A 24,133-nucleotide genomic window follows, 5' to 3' on the forward strand; every position below is an offset into this window, starting at 1 on the left:
CTGATTTATGTTGTAACAAATCATATTGTAAACGCAGGTACATATGTACATTCGACTAATACCAAAGTGTGCGAAACTTCATGTGAACACGGAAACGCACTGAATTGTATTGTAAATATCGTCTCTAACCCTCCCCTTCCTCCTGATCCTAACCTCGTTGTCGCTAATTAGTGGTTCGTTTTAGTGGTGATTCGTTTAGATGTTTGTATAGAATCGTTCCATCACCGCTCCTCTCGTAATGTACATGTTTTGAAAGGGAGAACACCGTAGACCTAACATTTTCGTAATCTATTCGAATCGTCTTCGAATTTGTATAATATTTCTATACCGGCGCACACGTAATAAACTGTCCAATTAAATTATTTGTCTTCCAATTAATTCACAACCTTTTCTTCAATTTTTCAATTTATATCTCGAAACAACTTGATTTTATAACATTCAAAACGTTTAATAGAGATAACTATAAATATTTCCATTAGCAAGATATTTTGTAGCAATAAAAGATCATAATGTTGTCTCATATATTTTATTTAAATTATTAGGAATTTCTTGTACAATTAATTGTCGCCAAAAGTATTACAATAAATTTTGTTCAAGCTAATTATTCATTACAAACAACATTAATTATTCGTTATAAATATTGTATATATTAGATATTTAATGAAAAAAAAATATGTAATTTATCTTATTTAATATTATTTAAATTATATTATTGATTTTAAGGAGTATTAGTGAGCAAACATACGTATAACGTACATATATTGTGTGATGTACCTTTAAACATATTGATTACACCTAACTGAAACAAAATTTAGAAAGCTAAATCAAGAAAATGATTGTTTTCTTTATCTAGTAAGACAAGAAACCAAGAAAATTGTTACCGTTATACAGGAATTACTATACAACTTTAACATTGGTATAATAGACATCCATTGATTTTAGATGCAGTACATTGTAAAATGCATGACTTAAATAAATTCTAATGAAAACTGAAAAACAGAAGAAGAGAAAAATTAATATACAATTTAAACTACCATACTATAATATACTGAACCAGGTATATACGTAGAACACATAGTTATTCACACGTAGAAAATAGTATTTCAAATCTTAAATTTTTATCATTTATCGATGAGATTAAGGCTCCTAAGTATTACGAAAAATAAATGCAACTATTGTATCGATAAATGAGATACAAACCGGGATTTAATCGACGTCAATGAAATTCAAGCCTATTGAGCAGATTTAAGACAGTGTTTAAAAAGTTGCAGCAACGATTTTTCCAACTTTTATAACTAACATTCTAGGGATTTCACTTGGTGATTTATATTATATATAAATCACACAGATCTTGACTTATGACAACCCTTAAGTACTGTCTGAACATTCACATAATTGGTTAATTGTATCTTACACGTACAACAAGAACATACTAAATACATATAAATATTAAATAATGTCTCACATAACTATGTATATATCCAACATGAATTGCGTGTATATATAATATATATGTATATATAATATTATCTAGTCTAACATTAAATAATAAAAACAATCTTGTACATTGATGTAATAATAAGCGTACAGTATGAGTGGGCTTACAATTATAGGAATGTATATCGCACGAAAGATGTGGAACAATTATTGTTCTGTGTCAGCTTGAATAAGAAAAGATTTTTATGGCATACTTTCCAGACAACTCTTGATATGCTGCCAAGCTTGCAATCCCTGCAATTATTTATAGAAACATTGATTCATCTGTACAAAGATAGGTAGTAAATTAGTTAAATAATAATATACAAAAATGTTACCTTTCTAGCAAGTTTAAATTGTAAAATGCAGTAAGCTGCCAAAATTTCTTTTAGATCTACCACCTTTTGATGTTGAAATCTTTCAATGTCCATCATTGCTTTAATAGAGAAAGACCTAAAAACATTACATGTAAAATATAGAGAAACGTATTATACATAGTTTCATAGTATATTTTTTATATGCTATAAGTATGTGTAAAATATTTGATTGAAATATATTACTTTAAATCTTCATCCACCCGCTTGACGGCTTCTTCGTGTTGTGCAATCCTTTGTTCTAATTGTAGCATTTTTAATTCACGAACTTCTTCTGTATCCACAGATACAAATAATCTTGACATTAAACCAGATTTACCTACAATAATAAACTGCATTAGCTCCAGAAATTCCCATATTTGTAAATTGAATGTTAATAGTACTTAGTATAATTTAAAACCTTGTATAATTTTTTCTTTTTGTTCAAATGCTGTGGTTAGAGCATCGTGAGCTTCATCTTTGGTTAACTGTAAAGCTTCTCTTCGTTTGACTACTGCTTGTAACGCAGAAGCACCAAACAACCATTCTTTCAACTGATCTGCTATTAGTTCCTCTTCTTCGAGAGTTGTATCTATTGTAGCTGCTAATGAATCCAAGTAGTGACCCGATTTCTAAGAAAACAGGCGCTGTAATGCAGTGCGCTTTGCAATATATATACTTGCAGCATAATTCAATTATGTTTTATCATTTAGAAATTTCTCGCAAAAATTGGTAATTCCAATGTTTCTAAAGATATAAATGTTAAGAAATATTTATAATATATATAGAATTGAATACCTGTAGCCCATCACCCATATCTCTTTCTATGGCACTCCATTCGCTAAACACACGACCATAATTTGCATGTAATTTGTACAAACTGTGTTGTTTTTCTACAAGTCGCGCACGTACTCGAAGAACATTACATAAATTATTCTGAAATATTAGACAGATATGTACTACTATAAAACCTTTACTTTTTCTCAATGCTGAACATACCTGAAGTTCAATTCCATAGTTTTTGATTGTTTCAAATCGCTTATCTGGTTTCCTTAATCGCACTGCTACGCTCAGTGCCTTTAATTTTGATTCTACTAATTGCAAATAACCTATCATAAAACATTAATAATTACAACACTCATTATAAATGTATAAATAAATAATGATATAAATAGATAATAAGATATATACTTCTTTGACAGAATTTACCTGTTTCTTTAATGCTTTCCCTCCAACCATCTTTTTGTTGCAAAAATCCCATAAAATGCTCATCACGGGACAATATAGGATGCGAGGCTACCCTCAATAGGAAATTCTTAGAAATAAATTTATTATAAATATCAAATACATATTTCCAAATAAAGAAGCAATGAATAAATATAAATAGCATACCTCAAGACCAACTCTTCGTCTATCAACAAAATCTGGATCAAATGTATCAGTGGTAACCTTTTGCCATGCATATAAAACTTTTTTTTCTGGTAATGGAGGCAGTACAATATACGGATAGGAAATTTCCAAATAAGCTCGGAGTAGTTCAAATTCTGTGTATCGGCGCCATAGAGAACTTACTTTGGTGAGTGCACCTTTAAAGCTTGGATCTGTAATTCTACAATAATATTTAATATACATGTATATATTTCATAGATGTTAAAATTTTGCAACGAGAGACAATTTAAAATTAAATGTACACAAGCTTAAAACATTCCTATTTTAGCTTCATTAGATAAAGAATAATAGGTTCGCTTACTTAGTCTCAATGAGGTAGACTGTATAAAACTCTCTTAAATTCAATGCTCCATTTGCACGCTTTTCGGTTTCAACTATAGAGATTTCCATGTGATCAAGCAATACATCCTAATATGGAATATAAATAATGAGTTTAAGTTATAAAAAATACAACTGTTTTATTTTTTATATTATATAATTTAGTAGATTAGATAAAGTAGATTTAAAGAAAAATGACAAGTACAAATAAATAAAATCTACGTAAATAATTATTAACAAATATTAATAACACAATTTATTTTTAATATTAAGTATCAATATTAAATCATATTCAATTAATACAAGGAAAACAAATGAACTATTTTATATTTATTAAGTTCCAAAATTAAAAGTAAAAAATTTCATAATTTGCATTATTATCATTAATTACTCAATAAAATAATATCTTGCAATAATATCTGAATTTAAATTGCTTGCATGCTAATTCAAGACATCATAGGTTTAAATATCCTTCCCAAACGCGTATGTAGGTACCGCCAACACTACTATAGTGGTACTCAAACGGATAATTCATGACCTACTTTGATGCTTTTTCAAATAAATTAAGAAACCTGTATTTTCTATTGTAATAATACAAGTAATTTCTTTTAAGCAATCTAGTATCGTTTATTTTATACGTATCATACGTTTAAGTAATACAAATTTATAAAAATAGCTTAAAGCTAATTTATACAATGAAGGTACACTAGAAAATTTGACATATTAAAAAAATGTAGCATAAATTAAACAATAGTAAAAACATAGATATAAGTTATTAAAAGTAAAGTTAGAAAATAACGTCAATAAAAAAAATAAGAGATTTAGGACAACAATAACAAAACATGAGAATCACTGCGCGTCACTTCGATTCTTTCACAATATACATACATATTCTGTGCAATTATCCAGTGCTTCTTTAACTTAAACAAATATAATTTCGTAGTAATTTAACTTTGCACAAATATTACGATAATCATAATATCTAGAAACCCGTTCAAGTAAGAATGTGTTTAAAAATTATAGCTTCGAACGACGTATTGATTTGGCGGACGAATTGAAATGATCAACTATTCAAAGAGTTTCTTACCTCCTTTTGTGTCTCCATAGTAGTTATGTTTGCGTTCGACTCCCTTTGATAATTCCCGTTCTGAAACACTTCTTCCATGATTCTGTATCGGCCTAAAAATCTACGAAGCGGCAAAGGAACTTCGAAGCCTTTCACATCACGTCCACTTTCTCCATTACTGTCAGTGTCACTTTATTCAATAGAGCGCTGTACGTTGCAGCAGGTTAAATTCCCTTTAAAACGTTCAATAACGAGTCACTAATCCGTTTACGAAAATGTTTCGTTAGTTACATTAACATATTTATTGTAATCTTAATAATTCATTCGTAGTATAAAGAATTCGTCTAAACATATTTACATTCTGCAAATAACAGCAACTCACGTAGTTTTTGGTAGTGTTCTAGGGAATTTTAAGAACTGCGTTGAAGCCGGAAGTTTTCGAAACAGATGCGTCCAATTGATTGCAAATTGCAAGAAATGAAATAATTTGCGCATACACTATTTTAATGTCTATGTGCGCGTACAAAATCATTTCCTTATAAATATTTTTCGATAGTTTGTAGATACGTCATTAGTAAATTCGGTAATTTTAATTTCTGGAGAAATTACAGAAACACAGTGAAGGTAATTAAATATAATAACCACTGAATATATGTTTGCTTATTTAATAGAAAGAAACAACTTTTCTGAAATCGTACATACGTACGTACTATATATATTTGTATCGCTGAGCAAACTGCGGCATTCTAGTGTTGTGATCATAACAGTAAGACGTGTTTAGTATTACTCCTCAGTACGTAGTAATTTATACCTTTATATTTATTCGTCGTTCAAACGCACATTAGTCTTAATTTTATTTAATTAACGCACGCGTTTTTATGCAATAATTTACTATCATCTATTATCTTTTTTCTTTTGATCTTTTTGATTGCCACATTTTACCGGCAATTATCGGTAACCGGTAGCTCGTATAATAAACCTCCGAAACGCAATTTAACCTTAATCATCGTTTCATCTCTAAATAATTTGTTCTTTTTATATATTTATTTTACATTTAAGATTTAATCTCTTTCTGTACAGATTATTGTTCGTTGAAACTTCGAAGCATTAGGGGGATGTCACAGACGATGAATCTGAAAGTTTTTCATGGATATTTGGTAACGTTTGATTTATTTTAACACACGCAAACGTATTTATGCGTCAACTTTTTTCTTTTTCTGGATAATTAGTAATATTTATTTAGTATTCTACAATTTATATAGTACCTGAGATACATTTTTAACAAATAATATTAACGTAATTAATACGTAAGTAGTAAGTAAGCAAAATTCTATTCAAACCACTTTTTATATTTTGAACGTGTTAAAATATTTTTTGTATGAAAATAATTTTCTAACTATCTTTTATGCGATTAGAAGATCGAACTGACTGTTAGTAAGTCTCTGATTTTAAAGATGTAGTTTTTCCAATTGCGTAGGACACTTATGACTGTTAATACTAAGATAATAATAATCAAGAAAGTAAATTCAGAGGAAAACGAGCTATTACGATCTTTAAAATAGTAACAACGAAGATTTATTACATAACAATATTGCTTCTTTTCGTTACATCGCCTCTGAATTTTACGATATTCAATAATTATTTTGCGAATTAACGACATTAATTGCGAGTTAATGTATTATTTAATGATCCACTGACGGGCGAGGTTATTAAATCTCGAGAATAAGGGGTGTTCTAAAATTATGTTACGCCATGCAATCATGATGTTTATTAAAAACGTCACTTAGGCCATGCATTTGTCTTGCGAAGTGTTTGGATTACACGCATACGTATAAAATGATGAGAATACCTTATGCTACATAAGTGTAATTGTATTGTATTTACATATTTACATGATGAAAAATCATGCACCGAAAATTACAATCGACCAACGACCAGACACAGGGTGTGTATTTACAAGCGATTCTTTCAGCTACTATTAGCTGATTACATTTTAACCATACACATTTTCGTCAGGCAATTTGCTTTGGCTTATTCTTCTGCGATTTTTTTCGTGGGAGGATGGTCACTAGTAATGCCGATACTGAAAAATTAAATTTGTGTGCAATGTACATATAAGAATATTACGTCGTAAGAATATCATTTTATTATTCATATACCAAAGGAGTTAGGTTATTTTACCTAGAGAGGCAGAGCCAATCATAATGAAGGGACCCAAGCAGGACAAGTCAAACAGCACTGGAAATAGTAAGTTGCCTATGACCGCCCCAATTCTGCCTACCATCATGGTTAGACTAACTGCCATAGTCCTGAAGAAAAGCATTAAATAATCGATGAGATACTTGAGACGTAGAATAAATAAATTGCTACGAAATTATATATCTTTGTACCTTAAACACGTAGGGAAATTATCGACGATAACGTTTACGACACAGGCACCACCTATGCTCGACATGGCTACGAAAACTGAACACAAACCAAGAATACTGTTAGTGTCTTCAGCCCAGTAAAGCGAGCCACAACAAGCAGCTGCTACAACGAAACAAGTTGCTGCAACAAATAGAAATTAGAAATTATTACGAAGATCAATATTTTCCTGTACGTTGCTGTACAAAATTTATGTCCACCGTAGATATCTCACCTATAAGTTTCTTTTTTCCTACTACAGTAATGAGCGTGCCTGCCAAAGTATATCCTATTACACCGGTAACCGCAATCACGATAGAATTAATGAATACTTTTGAGTTCAATTCCACCTGAAATGAAGCACGCGTAAAAAGTTATTGAAATCTTCAACGTATACAAACAAAAGCCGAAAGAGAGAATTAATAAATCCTTCGTAAGTACGCGTAACAAGCAACGATGTATATTGTACAAGCTTAATCTACACCATCGTAATGTAAAAAACAAAGAAATGTGTGTAAACAAGGAATGATTTATTGTATTTGTATGTAAATAACGTAATACCGGTACGCATGTGTGGGCAGCATTTAGAGTTTCGTTTACGAAACTCGTTGAGAAACTATGATTGGCTCCTTGTTGGCCTAACATGTAACAGAAGCGCGGCTGCGAGCTCGAATATTCGTATTTCGAATAGTCATTCTTGAATTGTTCCATCATTGTGAATAATTGTGGCATCCATAGTCTAATCGAATTCGATCTATAAATTGAAATTTCCTCATTGGTCAACGTTCTTTGTTTCTCCTATGATTAAAGTCACTCACGAACGTTGACTCTTGAAATATATTCGACATGATGCGAAGAATTCAAAGTACAATTGATCTAACTTACCCTATCGTAGCACCCAGTTGGATCATGCCGATTGCGATCAGCTTGAAGATGTTTGGCGATAGAAAGAGTGGTTTGATCTGTTGCCAGCAGGAACGTAACTTGTCCTTTATCTTACTGTTACTCGCCAGCTCGACGGAATACTCGTCGTCGATATCTTTTATCTGAAAACGAAGGTCATTTCGAATTGGACTTGGTATCAAAAATGAACGAATGAATGGTCACGTTAATGTTATGCAAGGAGTGAGCATGAGTGGAAATATTAGAAGTGTAATTGGATTGTGTCGAAATGCAATTTGCAATTTTTCGTGGAAAACACTGAAATATCGAACGTTGCTTACTGGATACGTGTCTGGATTCTTGCCGGTGTTCACCGAATATATCTTCCTGAAAACTTCAAGAGCCTCTTCTCTCCTGCCTTTCAACAAAAGAAAACGCGGGCTCTCGGGGAATGCGAAGATCGCTAAGCAGGCAAGAAACTCTGGCAACGAACAAATCGCCAAGAACACACGCCATGAACTGATCTTTATGACCCTGGTCCAAACGTTAATGGTCCATTTTTGCGGTATGATTAGCCAGGCGATGCCTGAAACCAAATATTTCCCCTGTTTTGCGCGGATGAACGTAAAGTAAAGTAAGAAATGTAATCGAAGATCTATATTAAAGACATTAAAGAGTTTATCCCAGTCGACGCATAGGATTTTCTTCTATCTTATAGACATTCAGTGTTGTCTATTCGTTAATTGCTCTTCCTTTTAGTATCAATTGATACAGAGATTAGAAAAACATCGCTATATGAACGTATCGTAATTTTCCTTCGATGAATCGCTTCGATGGTCAAAAGGAATAATTTCCAAAGCTATGTAAACACGTTAGAAGAATATGAGAGCAGGATATCGCGATTAAAGGATACTCACATGGTAGAGAAATATTTCCAAGCGAGAAAAACACCCCTAGCCACATATAGGTTCGAGATCGCTGCGCATCGTTGTGCACTTCTGCCAAATAAGACATCAGAGCGGCATACGGGCCGGACATGCTGCAAGCGTGAAAAGATTATTATCAAAATTTGATATTTTTTGAAAGAATCAATTTTAGCTGCCATACGCATCGCCAATGGCACGGTAGATTTGTAATTCTGTATTAAGCTACGCGTTAGTTCAACGTTTCGTTTTCATTCGTCAGTTCCACGATCAACGAATCGTGCAGTACGTTAACGTAAAGACAGATACGAATCGTAGCGATCGAAGTATTGATGTTTTCATTGCAATGATCGTTGTATCAACTTACATTACGCCATCGAGAAACTTGAAGAAAATTAAAAGCCACGAAGTATGCGAGAAACAAGCCGCCAAACTCATGATTCCGGCGACCATGTAACCGTAAAACATTATCTTCCTACGACCAAATGTATCGGTCATAAATCCCCAGAAAAATGAGGTGCTGATCATACCTGAAACCAGCCAAATTTTCAACGATAGTTGGGAAGTTAGATTTCTCGGTTGATTTTATGATACGTACTTTATCGATATGAATCATATTATGTTTGTTCATTATATTTACAGTAATTCGAACGGATAGGCAAAAAGAAAAAAGAAAAGAATTTCGAAATTGACTTTCAAAGAATATACATAAGCATATATTTAACAAATTATTCCCTATAGGAATAAAATGTATATACGTGATTGATTAAATCCTAAATCCTTACTTATTATGACGAAAGTAACGATTAATATAATTCGATACAAATTTTGATGTAAATCGTGATACAATAAAAATGAATAATCTTCTTATTCGAAAATGAATCAGAAACGAAGGATGAAGTTTCCCGGTAAAAGATATCGTTCTAAACAAAAGCTATTGGAATTGTTCCAGAAATACGGATGCAGATATTATGCATTGTAAATCATATTGGTTATGTTTGATATAAACATTGATCTTTCCGTGGGACTTTCCGTTTCCATAAATTCTCGTATCTCTTTTACCTGTTCCTACTGTTGTCATAATATCAAGTTCTTCGCAGTATACTGATATCAAGCTTCTCCGTTAGAGAGTTTTATTATAGGTGATGTTGTGCGTGGCATTATCAACAAGTTATTAATTAATACAATAAAGAAACGATAAGCTGTCAAAAAGTTTATTTTCTCAGAATACTGCGTCTTATGCTATTCGATTTCTTTCGTATAAATTGTACAGCCTTCCTTATCCGAAATAATATGAAAAGAGAACTGTTTCGATAATAAAATTTCCGAATAATAGAACAATCAAATTTCCTGGATATGAAATTTCATTTATTCAAATACGGTTTAAGATTAATTGATAGTTTCTTTAAGTATTTATGGATCCGATATCGTTTTAGTTGCTAAGTCATAATTGCAAGAAATTGCATGGAGTTACGTTCTTTTTCCATTTCGAATCATCCAAGCCCTTTTTCGAACGTCACGAATGCTTCGGTACGAGAAGGAATCTCTTCTTTACCACTTTTGTTTGTTGTTTCCATTGGTATAAAGTTATCGTTATTATCGTTTTTATCGCAATGAAATCATTTCATTGCATCAGTATATTTACGGTTTTTCTACCGTTGCCAGTTGTCACAGGGATCGACGTGCTTTAGATCATGTTTTTGTTTTTCGATGTCTGTGACTGTGGTGACTTTTCCAACACCATGTACTTTTGCCAATTCTATTGCACTTACATCTTTCGAGTTCTTTGATCATATCGTTAGTTTCGTACCAAACTTTTATAATCAGAATTCGCCCGGTCGAATAAAGGAGAGAGTACACTCTGCGTACGAACACTAACAAGATATGTACATATTTGAAACGGAAAATTCCGTTACTGGAAAATATTATGTTCGGATGTGGTAATAGAGATTAAAAATTAGAAACTCGTAAAGTATCTCTTCGTTTCTGATTCGAATCAATCATACGGTAACCAATGCGGTAAACAATTCGGTTTAAGCTACTAGTTTGCGATAATCTTAAACAGGTCATAAAATAATCCACTCTCTTTTTCTTAAAAGAATTCCCAACATCTCCAACCCGATAAAGAGACCTTTTCAATGTCTTGCTCTCTTACCTGGCAAACAATCGACAATCTAAATTACGTTACGGTAGAAATAAAGACGGAAGCAATTTTAAATTACGAGTCGAACGATCGCTCGCCGATCTCGAACGCGATTTCTCGTCGCTCGAAAATCGTCACTCGAGATCGTTGCCCACGCGAACCACGTAACCAATGCACGATGAAGTACAAGAGTGTGTCATTTAATTACCATGTCCGTACTCGTACAAATACATTCCCTAACGAGTCCGTAGCGTACACCATGTGTGTTCTAACCAGAAACTCGAAGCGTACCAAATGCGCGCTTTGACTCTCTGTGTCTTAAGCTCAACCTGTAATTACAGTCGCGGTTACGTGATTACGCCAATAAATGAATATACCACCTGCGAACGTCATCGAGTTGAGTAGACCCTTGTCGAACATGGTGAGCCTCAAGTCGCACTCGGCCGATGGTAACACGTACGACATCGCCGATGACGAGAAAATACTGGAGAAACTAGCGGGCAACACGGCCAACAGCAACAAGTAGTTGAATTTTCCATAGCCTGTCGAAAAATTTTGCGTGTACATGGATGAGTGCCAGACGTCGTTCGATCGATGAAACATTCCAAGGAAAACCATTCGATTGGATTCAATTCTAAGTCGAATTTCTATCTCCCTCTTTCTCTATATATATGATATCTCTGACCGTTTGCTTTTCTTTATCCTTAGAAAAGATGCTCGTTTCGATGTTACATCGACGAACATCGTTTTGTTCGTTTATTTCGTAGATGTTACGAAAGGAAAAGAAAATAGAAATTGTTTGAGAATACGAACAGCTCGAAGCTCTTGGAACGTTTATTTCCTTATTTTGTAATTTGTATAATTGCTTCGGTAATTATGTATATGCATCGTTTAGAATTTAATAGTTTTGAAAAATAAAAGGAAAAATAAGCTATTAGATCGTCTGGAAATTTTACGCGTTTCTCTCTTTGAATTTTAAACGCGCGATAGCGATCGATGGAGCATAAGACGTTGTTTTAAGTGAGAGCGCGAAATAAAAACATCGATATATGCTTACCGGCATTAGTTATTGCTCGTTCGAAATCTACGGGACCAGACTCCTCAGACTTTACGTCTTCACCTATAGCAAGACACATAGTACACGATTATTGATCCTTTGCTATAAGTTTTGTATATTATTATATCAACGTTGTAAAGCAACAAAGTAACATACATCGCAAATACTTGTAGCTAAACATTGAAAGCATATCGAAGAATCGTTTAAACACCATCATTCACGTAATACGTTTAACAAAATAAATCGTTACTATTAACGATTGAAGTTAATAATTGGAAGATAAAAAAAAAAAAAAAGACTGCTTATGATTGTATTGTCTCTGTAAACGAACGTTTACAAACGTAAAGTTTGACAATTTATAAATTTGACGTTAGTTACATTTTATGATATTTAATCAGTACTTATTTACTTTAATTTCACGGTATTTGTCCTTGTTAAACACGATTTATGTAAACGTTTACGTTACAGGCTGGCGATAAGTAATATTTATTATCGCAATAATCGAATTATCGTCAACGAGCGACGGATTTTCACTAAAGATATCTCACTCGTCTCTTTATTATAAATTACGATTTATAGCGATCGGTATTAATTGTGAAAAGTTTGACAAAAAATATTTGCGAACGCAATTAACGTACGATAGAATCACATGATAGAAAAGTAACATTTATTCGAATAAGAAAAGAAAATGCAGGCAACTTGCAACTGATAGCATTTAGTGAAATGTAGAATCGATCACTATGACACTGTAATACGTTTGACAATGACTAGATTTAATGGTGAGATGATGACCGAGAAAGTCTAACTGAAGAATCAGTATATACAACAATAATTCAAGTAGAATACTTGTTTACACAGATGGTAGCTCGTTAATTCCATATATCTGTAGAAAAAATGTATAAACACATAGTGTTTGAAATTTTCCAAATTCTTGTATATTGTATTGCGTATGTATTATACGTCCGCACAAACATAGATCGTATTTTTATATTTCTTATTCATTCGTTTCTATTTTTATAATTTATTTTACTTTTATTTTTATTATCTTGCAAATGTATGTTTATCATGTAAAATCGAAACATGTTGTACGATATTTTAGTATTTATATTGGTATTACATTAATAGTTAGTTATATTAGTACTTATACAGTATTTTGGTATACATTTTTTCTCACAGTTAGAATATTAGGAAATACTCTTCGAAGCAGGAATTTTTATGTGCTATATCACGGTTAAAAAATGTGGCGCGATAGTAAATAGAGTTTATCAACCGAGGAAGGAACGAATAAATGTTCTCATTTCAAGGAATATCTACATAGTTACGATATTTAACATCTTGTTTCACGGCATTGAATGGGGGAACAACGAACCATATTAATTAGGCGAATAAGCAATTTTAATTATGATTGACATAAGTAGATATAAAAAATGTAAAGATATAAAAATAATCTCGCGTCACGTGTATTAAAATATTCTGAATTATTGTTAGGGACTTGTGTTTTCCACGCTGCCTACGAAACAATTATAATTTATTTGATATAAATCGAATTAAAAATTCTCGGTCGATCTACATATGTATATTTGTTAATATTTTCAAATCTAACGCGTTTCTTATATTCTGTGAAAGCGAGAGTCCACGTGGTATAAAAATCAAAATATCGATTTAACACGTTCGTCGTGTTCGTCTCGAAAAGAAATCGGCACGTATTTTTACGATACACGTGTGATACGAACTGGAATACAGGATGCAGATTAATTATCAGGAAATTTCGAAAAATATTTCCGCAACGATTCGTCCAGGGTACGCGTGTCGGTCTATCGTTTATACTTGTTTATGAAAATTATTTGCTAACATGTTACATATACAATGAAAAACCGGTCGTTTGAACGAGCATTTCCCAAGTAGCAGTCGCAATAAGATATTTATTCCCATTTCGTCTTTCATGTCGACAGAGTCAAATAAACGTTGTTGACGAACGATTAACCAGCAATTCGTTTTTCAGTTTCATTTTTTAACGTCGTGTAATTAAACGCTATAAACATGCAGCTCGAGTATTCTCCATCTGGTTGTCACGAAGCAAATATACATAGCTACGTACGGTGCATTGGGAAACCGTAAATCTGTTAGGTGCATTCGATAATGAAGGAAAATTCCGTGATACCGCAAGGGGAAGTAGCGTCGTGTTCTATGAAAATAAATATTAATAAACCTACTATCCTTCTATTGCTGGGACATTTATCATATGCAAATGATTATCACCTAGTTATCGGTATATACATATATGTGCTGCTTCAGTTTCGTAATCGCAATAATTATTGTCAGGTAATCGATCAGATAATAATATTTGAATATTTTAATCACAGGTATGTACAATGCGCTGCTGCAAGGAAGTTTCGCGGTGCGACACAGAGGCAAGGGAGGTATTGTTCCCTATCGCTCACCGTCACGCGTTGTTATATCGTTTTATTTGCGTATATGACACTTTTGGCCAATACGTGTGCTTATCTTTATGATCGTGTCGAGTCTGTCAGAAATATCCAATATTCCTCCCGCGAAACTTTTCTCGAGCAGTGCACGGTATATTTTGAAGCGACACGACCGTGACGCTTTCGCAAAAACTACGTTAAACGATTAAACAATCTAATGAAAAATGTCGGCAAACGTGTAAATTAAACGTAAGATATTGCGATGAAACGACGTTTGAGCAACGTTGGGATAACATTGGTAGATACGAGTTCCTACACTTTCCGTTAAGTTTTTATATTATTTATATAATATTCGAGTAAAATATCGGTAGAGGAAAGAAATATACCGAAAAAGAAAGAGAAAAGGTGTTGGAGTAAAAGCGCTTGAGATCATCGCACTTGTACGAGATCCCTCTACGATCCCTCTAGTATTTCCGACAATACATAGAACGTGAATGAAGTTTATGGTTTTCCAATGCCATTGTGTTTTCGCAATCGTTTCTTTGTTTATTTTATTATAGCATCGATATTAAATTCCAGGATCGAGTGATTGCGTAAAGTAGTTACACGAGTTAATTGACGAACGGTAATCGAAACAGGTTTGAGAATTAATACGTATAAAAGTAATGTATAAAAATATGTCATTGAATCGGTTGAGTTGAATCGGCTGATTGATCATTTGAAATTTAAATATGATCCATATGGTCTACTTTTTTAAAATTACGATAATTACTACGATCTTGGGATAGCAATGACAAGGTATTTACTACTCATTCTTCAATCCGCGATACGATCTTTGGTGTAAAAGCAACGCTTCGTGTGTTTATTCGGGCAGACGTCTCAAATCAAACTCAACAAAAGCGAGAAAGTTACAGTTTTACGTGACTTTTGAAATAATTCGTGTCGCACGCAATACGTGATTTCTTCGCTTTTCAGTCTGGTTCATGACAAATGTGATAAACGGAAGGAGAAACATTATTCATGTGTTAATTCCTCGCTAACTTTTCTGTACAACGTTTACGACACCGTTCCCACATTTTCATATTTCCGAAATTAAATTCTTTTACTAGTTTTTCACTGACGTGTGAATTTGCGGCACGAGTTACGTCGCGGTCCTCGCTCGATTTTCCGCCCGATATGCAAACAACATTCGAGCTAGGTGAAGATTTCTTGCGCAAAAAAATTCCTGAATTCGTTTAATTATCTGTTACGGTTAATTCGAAATTTGAAGAGTCGCTGAACCAACGACAGCCGCGTAGATATGTGACGCTTCGTTTATTTTAGATTGTTTAATCGACAAATATTAAACTTTTACGTTAACGATATCAATTTTCATAAACGTTAGAATTTTCGATTAAAACGCGATTGAAAATCTGACATTGACAAAACGGCAAAAGAGAAAGAAAGTAGCAAAGATATCTCCTCCACCAAAAAAGAAAAAAAAAAAGACGCAAATACAACTCCTTTACAAACTTACCGCTGTACTTCACCGACGGATTCATTAAATATCCTGTTTTCCTCCGCCTCCTGTGATTTTGTGTCTTGAGCCAATCAGTTAGCGAAACAGCTGTCAAAGGGGAGAACTCTCTTCCTTTCTTACACACACGCGCGAAATCGTCGCGGCGAACGACGATTTCTCTCTTCCTTTTTCCTTGCGAAAATAGAGAAAACGGAGGATAAAAAGGATAAAAAAGAGAGGCAAGAAAAGAAAGGGAGGAAAAAACAAAGCGGAAAAGAGGCGACGGTTGCGCGCCTGTAGCAACTGCAACGTGCACCGTGAAGAGACGGAGAAACTGAGCGTAATTTCAGCTACACGCACTGCACATGCCTGCCGCGAAACTACAATTCGCGCTAAAATCAGACAAACGCAAAAGCCACCTGCGACGTGTATGTAAATTCGACCCTGGTGGGGCGAAACAGGTTGTCGAAGCGAATCGTACGAGCGATAGACAAAAAAAGATTCAATTCCACCCGCACTGACACATCGGCCGATCCGCCATCGCGTTTCATCTTCTCAACATCTTTATTTTCCCTATTTCAAAACTATCCACCACCTGTATCCAGGATGCACAGTATTTTTTCCTGTCTACTCGTTCCTATCCAATTAGGGCGTCTATTATTCTTGGTAACGTTGATATTAACGCGATATTAAGAAACAATTACTAAAATAATACTAGCAGCGTCGATACGAAAGCGTATGCTCTTTGGTACTTGACTCGTTCACGTTGCCACGAATTGTAAGTGTAAATATGGTCTTCCAGAGGTCGTGGTCGTTTTTGATAACGTTATAGGAATTCAAGAGGGACAAAGAACTGTTCCTTGGTTTAGAACTGTTGGACGAAGTTCGAAGTTATACACTTTGGTTCGTCGTGGAAAACTACTTGATGACTAAATGTAACGCGATAATTTTCTATCGTTTATCGATGATGAACCGTATTGTCGAAAAGATTTTATATAATATAAAAGAACTTGAAGTAATTGAAGCAGATCTTTATGAGGTTTTACCGCATTGTTCTTGCGCGCTTTTGCTTTAGACGCGTTAAGAATGCGATAGTTTCTTCCTTTTCTTCTTACCAAAAAAGTGTCATATCTTTTTAGCGCGGTTAGTTTAAAACGTCCTTTGATAATAAACGCTGTAATTTAAACATTGCAAAAATTCGCCGAACTGATAAAAATGATTAGTTCTTAAATAGCGAGATTAACGACAACGTTACTTAACCTTACGAAATTGAAACAAAATATATGAAAAAAGAAAGTTACGCAAATATCTATGTAATTAACGTCGTCCTCATAGATAAACAACAACGTAACTTGATACTACGCTATCTGCAGTAAATTTAACAATTATTCAAGATACATTTCTATGAAATGAGATAAGACAAAAATTTCAGATCGAAGGTTCCTTTCAGTTCCAACCTTCCTGCTTTATTTATACGACATAAAGTTCGTATGTGCATTGAGCGTTTCAAAACCACCGACAAAGTTATTCGATGATATCGAGAACTTATCGGTATCCTCGTATTGATGGAAGAATAATTGGACAAATCGTTCGTTTCCATCGTAAAATTAAACTGCTTCGCCGGTAGTAACGTAATTAGTGCTTTCCAAATAATCCACGTAATTGTGAAACATCACGTCGGAATTACTATTTGTCAACTATTTGTCATTCAAACTTATCGAGATAAGCAATGATATAGAGACGTATCGCGTGGATTATACGAATTAGTTTGCTTTCTAATTCTTTGGGAACGTTTCGACAACGTTTCTTGAAATTCGCCAAGTGTTAATAATTAAAAACACATTAGGGAAAATTCCGTCTCTTTGTTTGACGATCGCTGAATCTTAGCATCGTTTCTTTTTTCGCTGATACAGTCGTATATTTTGCATACACACTCCTAATCTTCTTACAAGAGAGGTTATTTACGAAGAAGATGGAAAAAACCGAGGTGAATAATTAAACCGCTGCCGACATAAATCTTCCCATCAACTCGGTTATCTGATTCGTAACGTAAGTGGTAAAACACTAGCTAAACGTACGAAAGATTAACAACTATTTCTCCTATATGTTTATTGAAATAATATAATTAACGATACGGTTCAAAGTCAACAATTGAATTGTCGAGTCAAGATGAATTGTCGAATCTAAATTTGTCATGGTCTTCGTGTAGTGTGATCTAAAAAGGAAGATATAGAAAAGTATCACCGAACGTGCATCCACCGTTACAAGGTCAAATCCTCGTTCGGATCTTCACGAACCTACGGATATTCGTAAGGCCAGTGCAGGATTCACGAGGTGGTGATGAATTCCAGGACAACTTGGACAGTTCTAATCAAGACTCGACCAAAGTATTGAAAATCTCTTCAAAAATAATGGTCAAAACCATTAATTTGCATATAGAATGGTTTCGTGGCTTGACGCTCTTTCAACTTGTCGTTGATTTAACTCTAGACGCAACAAGTTAAATATAAGTTTATTAGTATACTCGTTAAAACGTAGCGATAATAAATAATAAATCGTCGAAAATAAAACGTAGGTGCACGACAGGAAGAGGATGAGGTAGTTTGGCCTTCTCGCTCATCTCAACAAGCTTAGAACATATTGCCCGTGTCGTTATTCCAAGCAACTTTTTCTTCCACGTGCTACCGCCACGTGGCTTTAATTTCCGAGATATGTACAGAAAGCTTCTGTTCAATTTAAAACGAAATTACACGAATTTCGAAATTTGTACGTAACAATTACGATCAGTTGGTAGAGATTCTGATTGAAAGTAATTCACGTCGCGATTAATTGTGCGAAGCGCAGTAAACCAATGAAATTTGATCGTGAAAAACTAACGTTTCAATGTTGGAAGAACACATTCTACAAGAAAAATCGGAACTCAAAACGCGTTAAAACATAATATGGTTCAAAAATTGGGGTATTCCGTAACAGATAGTTGGAACACGCACGGTAAACTTTCTACCGTCGAATAAACGATTATTTATCGAGACAGTTGCCTACAGATATGCCGAGACGTTATTTACAATCAGCGTCGTGCGAAGGTGCTTTAAACCAGATACGACAGTAGTATCGGAATCTTGTAGATTTTACAGCTGTTTCAATCTCAAGGCTTGAAACTATGTTATCGTATCCATAAGACTAATTTCATTGATCAAGACTCTAGGGCGTACGCGCGGAATACAGAAACTCCACGGCCAGGTACGAGATATTATAATATATTGGCTTGGCGACTAAGTGATTGCGGATTTTGTCAATATCACCTAATGACAAAATCCGCAATCACTTAGCTGCCAATCCAATATATTATAATGTTCCTCGTTACGGGATTCGCGCGTCACATTATGTGGGATTAGGGTTGCCATTTATAGAATCATTGATCTAAGGTAGAATGCATTGGGACCTTGGACTTTACCATTTCAAACCCGGACACTTTTGACTATTTTTTCAGATCGGGTCCGATATCGCAAGATAAAACTTTTTTAAATTATAAATAAATTATAGCCGGATAGCACTGCGTTTGCATTTAGACTGCTTCTGATGCGTCCGATGCGAACGCGACACTTGAAAATCACCCCCAGGGGAACAAGTGCGTTGCTATCCAGTGTATTAGTATAGTGTGTCTGACACGTGTCAGATCACCGCGTACAACGTACATATAGCATGATGACAAGGATGATTGGCAAGGTCACCGGTTTGGAGAACAACCGAGTATCGGGAAAGCCTGATCGCTACAGAAAATTCCCCCAGACGCATTAAAAACTGGGACAAATCGAACGAATGGCAACCTGATATGGGATACGTAGCGGAGCTTTTATTCCGACGACGACGTGATTTTGACGATGGTGCGACGGCAAAAATATTTCCGACTTCTCATCAAGATTGTACATATGCATTTGTAAAGTTTAACAAGTTTCTTGTGAATATGTGGGAAACCGAGGCCGAGCGGTGGTAACGTGTATAGGGAAAAGTTGTTCAGAGCGATGACCAAGACAACATAGGTCATCGAAATTGGTGAGAAGGTCTATATATTTTAAGTAATTAAAATATATAGTACTCGGAGCGTCCTATACAACTTCAACAAACCGTAGCGTTAAAACGATAGAAGATAGAAACAACTTTGACGAGGAGAGATTTAATAATTTTGAGTGATGAATTAAAAAAAAAAAAAAAACGAAAATTCATTTCTTTAAAGACTAGTTCTTTTTAAAAAATTTCTTTTTCAAATACGCACTTACATAGAGTAGTAATTATTTTGCAAGCTGATGTAATAACACTCGTTGCTTACTGCAAGGTCTAAGATAGTGACTAAGTTAACAAAAAACGTGTAGTAAAAAATATACAACTGAAAAATGAATGATACTTAAATATGCAATGTTTCAAGACGATTCAGATCTGATTCTACGTATTTCCGCTCGTAAATTCAGAAAGTTAAGCGAGGCTAGCTACGAAATGCTCCTTCGCTATTAAAATTGTATTGTGCGATATATATGTTCGAAAAATAATTTCGATACTTGCTTATAATTTCAGAAGATAGTTTGTGGAAGAAGATTTGCCATCATGAAATGAAAAATGAAATGAATGAAAAAAAATGAATTTCCAATATAATACTTATGAACATATATTTACGATAAAGTCCGCTATACATGGTGCAATTTATTTTTTCTTATAATACGTACAATTGCAAGTGTAATTATTATTTTAGTCATAACTGTCTATGTATCCATTTCGTTACTAATGCATGATCAAACAATTAAATTATGTGACAGGTAATGTAATTTGTAATTAATCCGCAATACGAGCAAATAATACGTTCGATTATAAATGTCACGCCTCAGTGACTATTAGTTGCTACTATTTTATCTTGTTATATTTTAATATGATATTCTATGCGATAAAAATTCATACAGAACAAAAAGCAAATAAAAATGATATTAATTTTCATGTAACGTGACATAATATCTAATCAGGAGCATCGGTTATGACGAACTTCTACGTTATTAATTATTCATAATATTTAATTAGGAAATTATAAATTAATTAGGAAATTAATAATTCAAACTTTGGTCGGAAAAACGTTGCTCTGCTCTGAAAATTACTCGGTAATAGAATCAATTTTTACGAAAAATATTCGAAAGGCAATTGGGGATAACACCGCAGACTAGGTGTGTGTAGAATTTAGGCAATTATAATACTTGATTCAGGGTCTCGAGATTTCGGCCCCTGAATGCTCACTGTACTGCTATGCAGAGAGAATCGAATGGAACTCGTACGCCAGGGGTAGTCTTGCCAGTGCTGTTCTAAGTTCTGACATTTACGTATTTCTTACTTTATTTTCTAATTATAATTATTAACACTTGACCACATCGATCTGACATATGCATTTCATCTGTAAAAAGACGTTCAACGAAAGAGTATCGTACACGGTAACACAAACAAAATTTTGTACCTCGTCCATGATGTAAATGTATTTAACGATACGATCACACGCACATCTAAATAACAGCAATCTAAATAAAACCAAGTTTCAAAGATTTACAATACTTTGACAGCTATATCGTAGCAGCAAAATTTACGGCCAGGAAGAATTGAATGAAAAACATGAAAAATTTGTCGTTATCGTATTTTATCCGATAGTCGCTTAATTTCGTTCAATTGATATAGTTGTACTTTCAAAATTAATTACGATCGACAAAATCAGAGGGTCCGTTGAGATTTGCTCGACTCAAAATCGAATTTTTTGCAGCATCGACATAATCTATTGCCGTCGTCGTAATTCAATTTTAATCTATTTGCATACTTATTTACTACGAGTTAATGATAAACTCTTATTATCTAAACGTGGCGCTGCTTCGATGATTTGATTTACATACGTAATTGAGAATGCTCTAGCAAACGAAATCTCATAGCTCGCAGTATAACAAAAAACAAATATTTCGCTTAATGAATTAGAAACAGCATGCTATTTAGTGATATGATAAAATATGAATAAATAATGATACATTTTTTTAAAATCTAAATTTAAAATCTTGAAATTTAAATAAAATAAATCAATTTATTAGAATTATTATTATTATAATTACAATCTGCATCGATTTAGAAACAGAAAATATAAGACAATACGAAAATAACACGCCAGAATTTCTACATATTTAAATATTTAATTAATTACAAGTCTCTGCTTGGAGAAAACAGGCTTGAAATGGATTTATAATATTAATACAACGATACAATGAATATAAATAATTCAATAGTATGCACACGTTTACCCCTCCACTTCTTTCCCCCCTTTTTATATTCAGAAGATTCCAACTTGCTTCGTATTATTCGCCATTGAACGCTGTCGCTTCGACACGTAAATATACATATACACGTATTTTCTGGTAATTTCTCAAAGATAAGTCAAGTACGTACGCTTAATACGTACCCCCACTTTCGTCAATATACTTTTCTCGAAGCTTCTTACAAAAGTACTTTTCACTTTGCTCACAAAAGTATCTATTTATCTAGTAAAAACTGTTGAACTTTTTATTTCAAAGGAAACTAAAAATGTTACGAAATGACGGCTAATTATATTTAATAAACGTTTCATCACGATTTATCCATTTCTAAGGTTACGAAAATGGTCCTTAAATGAGAAAAGATAAGACTAAGAGGCGATATTGCATGCTTCGTGAGGCAACGTTTCCTAGAGATACGATGGAAGGCAAATACTTGGAAGAGCGAAATATTTATTAGAAAAATCGGATAATCGTAATTTTTTCGAAAATTTTACTCGATCGATAGATTTATCAATAATCGTTTAAAACTATACGAATCATATAAAAAATACTTTGATATCGTGATTCTTAACTATTATTTTTCGGTTGCTATGTTTCTATGTTGCTAGGTTTCTCGTTGATGATATTAAAAAATTTGTACAAGTGAAAATTTCCATATTTTTCTTTTATCTGTGCTTCTCGCGAACGAATACACGCTCAAGTATTGCATATACGTATGTATATTATCAGGCGCTAGCTGTCGTTTAAGCTGTTCACACCGGAGTTAGATATTAACTTCGTCACCAGAAATAGATACCAAAGCGTTAATTACATACTTATATCTTAGAAATCAAATGTTTAACACGTCGTTTCACTTTTCCTCGCCCCACGTGCCACAATAGAGCAACACGTTGTTGAAGACACGATCGGAAACCGTGATCGAAGAATCGCAAATACGTTCCTAGAAATATATCGAACTTTGTATATTTATTTCGAAAATATTTCAATCTTTTTCCTAAAAAAGATTGATCAAAGTGACTATTTCTTCGAGTACTGTACGTTGGTACATCGAATAGATGTTAAGGTATGTAATGTGCTGGCACGATAAGGGTTTGCTTCACAGGCGAACCGCCAAGTAGGTTGAACACAGTTCAATTTTAACTTACCATCGAATATCGAAAACAACTAGGGAACCTCGTAGCTTCTGGTCCAATAGTCTAGTGCGTTTGAGAATACATGATTTTAATCGTAGCAGAAAAACAACTGCCATTGATGAATTCTATCGAGCAGGAAGATAAATACGTAAATACATAAACATAATACGAGGTCAACTGCGAATCGGGAAAACATTATTTTATGAATTCAACGAATCGCCATTGTACGGTTTTCGTTGTTGAAAATTGTTCGCCGAATTTATTTCATACATGAAATAAATTAGCCTTAATATCTGCAGCAATAATTAATAGTCTATTAATATAACTTTGATTGTATTGTTGAAACAAAGTATTTCAGTAACCTTGTTTATTTCTTTATATTGCGTATTAAACGTAGATAACAACTTCTTTTATTAACTTATCGGAAATGGTTAAAGACTCGTATGGATCATTAAAGCGAATGCTCTGTATAATTTTTCTCCGCATCTTCCCTTTTTCATTCTGCAGAAACTATAGGAAGCGGAATCAAGCTGTTATCTGGTCACACAATTTATTGTCCATCTTTCCTTTTATCGATAAACGATATATCAAAGAAACTATAAATCGTACGTAAGGGACTGATACGGTTCAATCGTCTCTTTCACGATTCGATATTCCGACGAACGTCGAACATAACCTAAAAA

At 33.7% G+C, this 24,133-nt stretch overlaps 2 protein-coding genes and 1 long non-coding RNA gene across 5 annotated transcripts; 1 reads left to right on the plus strand and 2 right to left on the minus strand.

Moving 5' to 3' along the window:
* Positions 1–512: 512 nt before the first annotated feature.
* LOC139993513 (sorting nexin-4) lies at positions 513–4,817 on the minus strand. The gene is made up of 10 exons (XM_072015308.1): positions 4,684–4,817; positions 3,580–3,686; positions 3,222–3,438; positions 3,039–3,144; positions 2,829–2,938; positions 2,628–2,765; positions 2,251–2,461; positions 2,037–2,169; positions 1,815–1,929; positions 513–1,731 (listed from the first exon to the last, which is right to left on the minus strand). Exons 1-10 carry the CDS (start codon positions 4,759–4,761, stop codon positions 1,681–1,683), a joined length of 1,266 nt encoding a protein of 421 aa, XP_071871409.1. The 5' UTR covers positions 4,762–4,817; the 3' UTR covers positions 513–1,680.
* A 377-nt stretch (positions 4,818–5,194) lies between these two features.
* On the plus strand, positions 5,195–7,245 carry LOC139993518 (uncharacterized). Its single transcript, XR_011801398.1, has 3 exons — positions 5,195–5,455; positions 5,743–5,819; positions 6,827–7,245. It is a non-coding gene; the product is annotated as an uncharacterized lncRNA (long non-coding RNA).
* LOC139993511 (synaptic vesicle glycoprotein 2B) lies at positions 6,392–16,692 on the minus strand. 3 transcript variants are annotated; one of them, XM_072015305.1, is made up of 12 exons: positions 16,016–16,692; positions 12,074–12,136; positions 11,397–11,558; positions 9,241–9,403; positions 8,868–8,989; positions 8,292–8,536; positions 7,954–8,114; positions 7,630–7,822; positions 7,304–7,418; positions 7,053–7,212; positions 6,844–6,971; positions 6,392–6,745 (listed from the first exon to the last, which is right to left on the minus strand). In XM_072015305.1, the coding sequence occupies exons 1-12, from the start codon at positions 16,038–16,040 to the stop codon at positions 6,675–6,677; spliced, it is 1,608 nt and encodes a 535-aa protein (XP_071871406.1). In that variant the 5' UTR covers positions 16,041–16,692; the 3' UTR covers positions 6,392–6,674. The 3 variants fall into 3 exon arrangements, with proteins under 3 accessions (XP_071871406.1, XP_071871405.1, XP_071871407.1); XM_072015304.1 differs by lacking the exon at positions 16,016–16,692 and adding an exon at positions 12,230–12,352; XM_072015306.1 differs by lacking the exons at positions 11,397–11,558; positions 12,074–12,136; positions 16,016–16,692 and adding an exon at positions 11,225–11,377.
* Between the last annotated feature and the right edge of the window lie 7,441 nt (positions 16,693–24,133).

The sequence above is a fragment of the Bombus fervidus genome, chromosome 13 (assembly GCF_041682495.2).
Source record: "Bombus fervidus isolate BK054 chromosome 13, iyBomFerv1, whole genome shotgun sequence".
Taxonomy (NCBI): Eukaryota; Metazoa; Arthropoda; class Insecta; order Hymenoptera; family Apidae; genus Bombus; species Bombus fervidus.

What these genes read in the sequence shown, in the direction of transcription:
- LOC139993513 (XM_072015308.1), bottom strand. Translation starts at nt 4,761, where the DNA reads ATGGAAGAAGTGTTTCAGAACGGGAATTATCAAAGGGAGTCGAACGCA. An exon ending in ATATGGGTGATGGGCTACAG is followed by an intron (nt 2,462 to 2,627) that starts GTATTCAATTCT and finishes CTGTTTTCTTAG; the next exon opens with AAATCGGGTCACTACTTGGA. An exon ending in AATTTAAACTTGCTAGAAAG is followed by an intron (nt 1,732 to 1,814) that starts GTAACATTTTTG and finishes AAATAATTGCAG; the next exon opens with GGATTGCAAGCTTGGCAGCA.
- LOC139993511 (XM_072015304.1), bottom strand. Translation starts at nt 12,290, where the DNA reads ATGATGGTGTTTAAACGATTCTTCGATATGCTTTCAATGTTTAGCTAC. An exon ending in TGGAAATATTTCTCTACCAT is followed by an intron (nt 8,537 to 8,867) that starts GTGAGTATCCTT and finishes ATTTGGTTTCAG; the next exon opens with GCATCGCCTGGCTAATCATA. An exon ending in AGGAAAAAAGAAACTTATAG is followed by an intron (nt 7,213 to 7,303) that starts GTGAGATATCTA and finishes TATTTGTTGCAG; the next exon opens with CAACTTGTTTCGTTGTAGCA.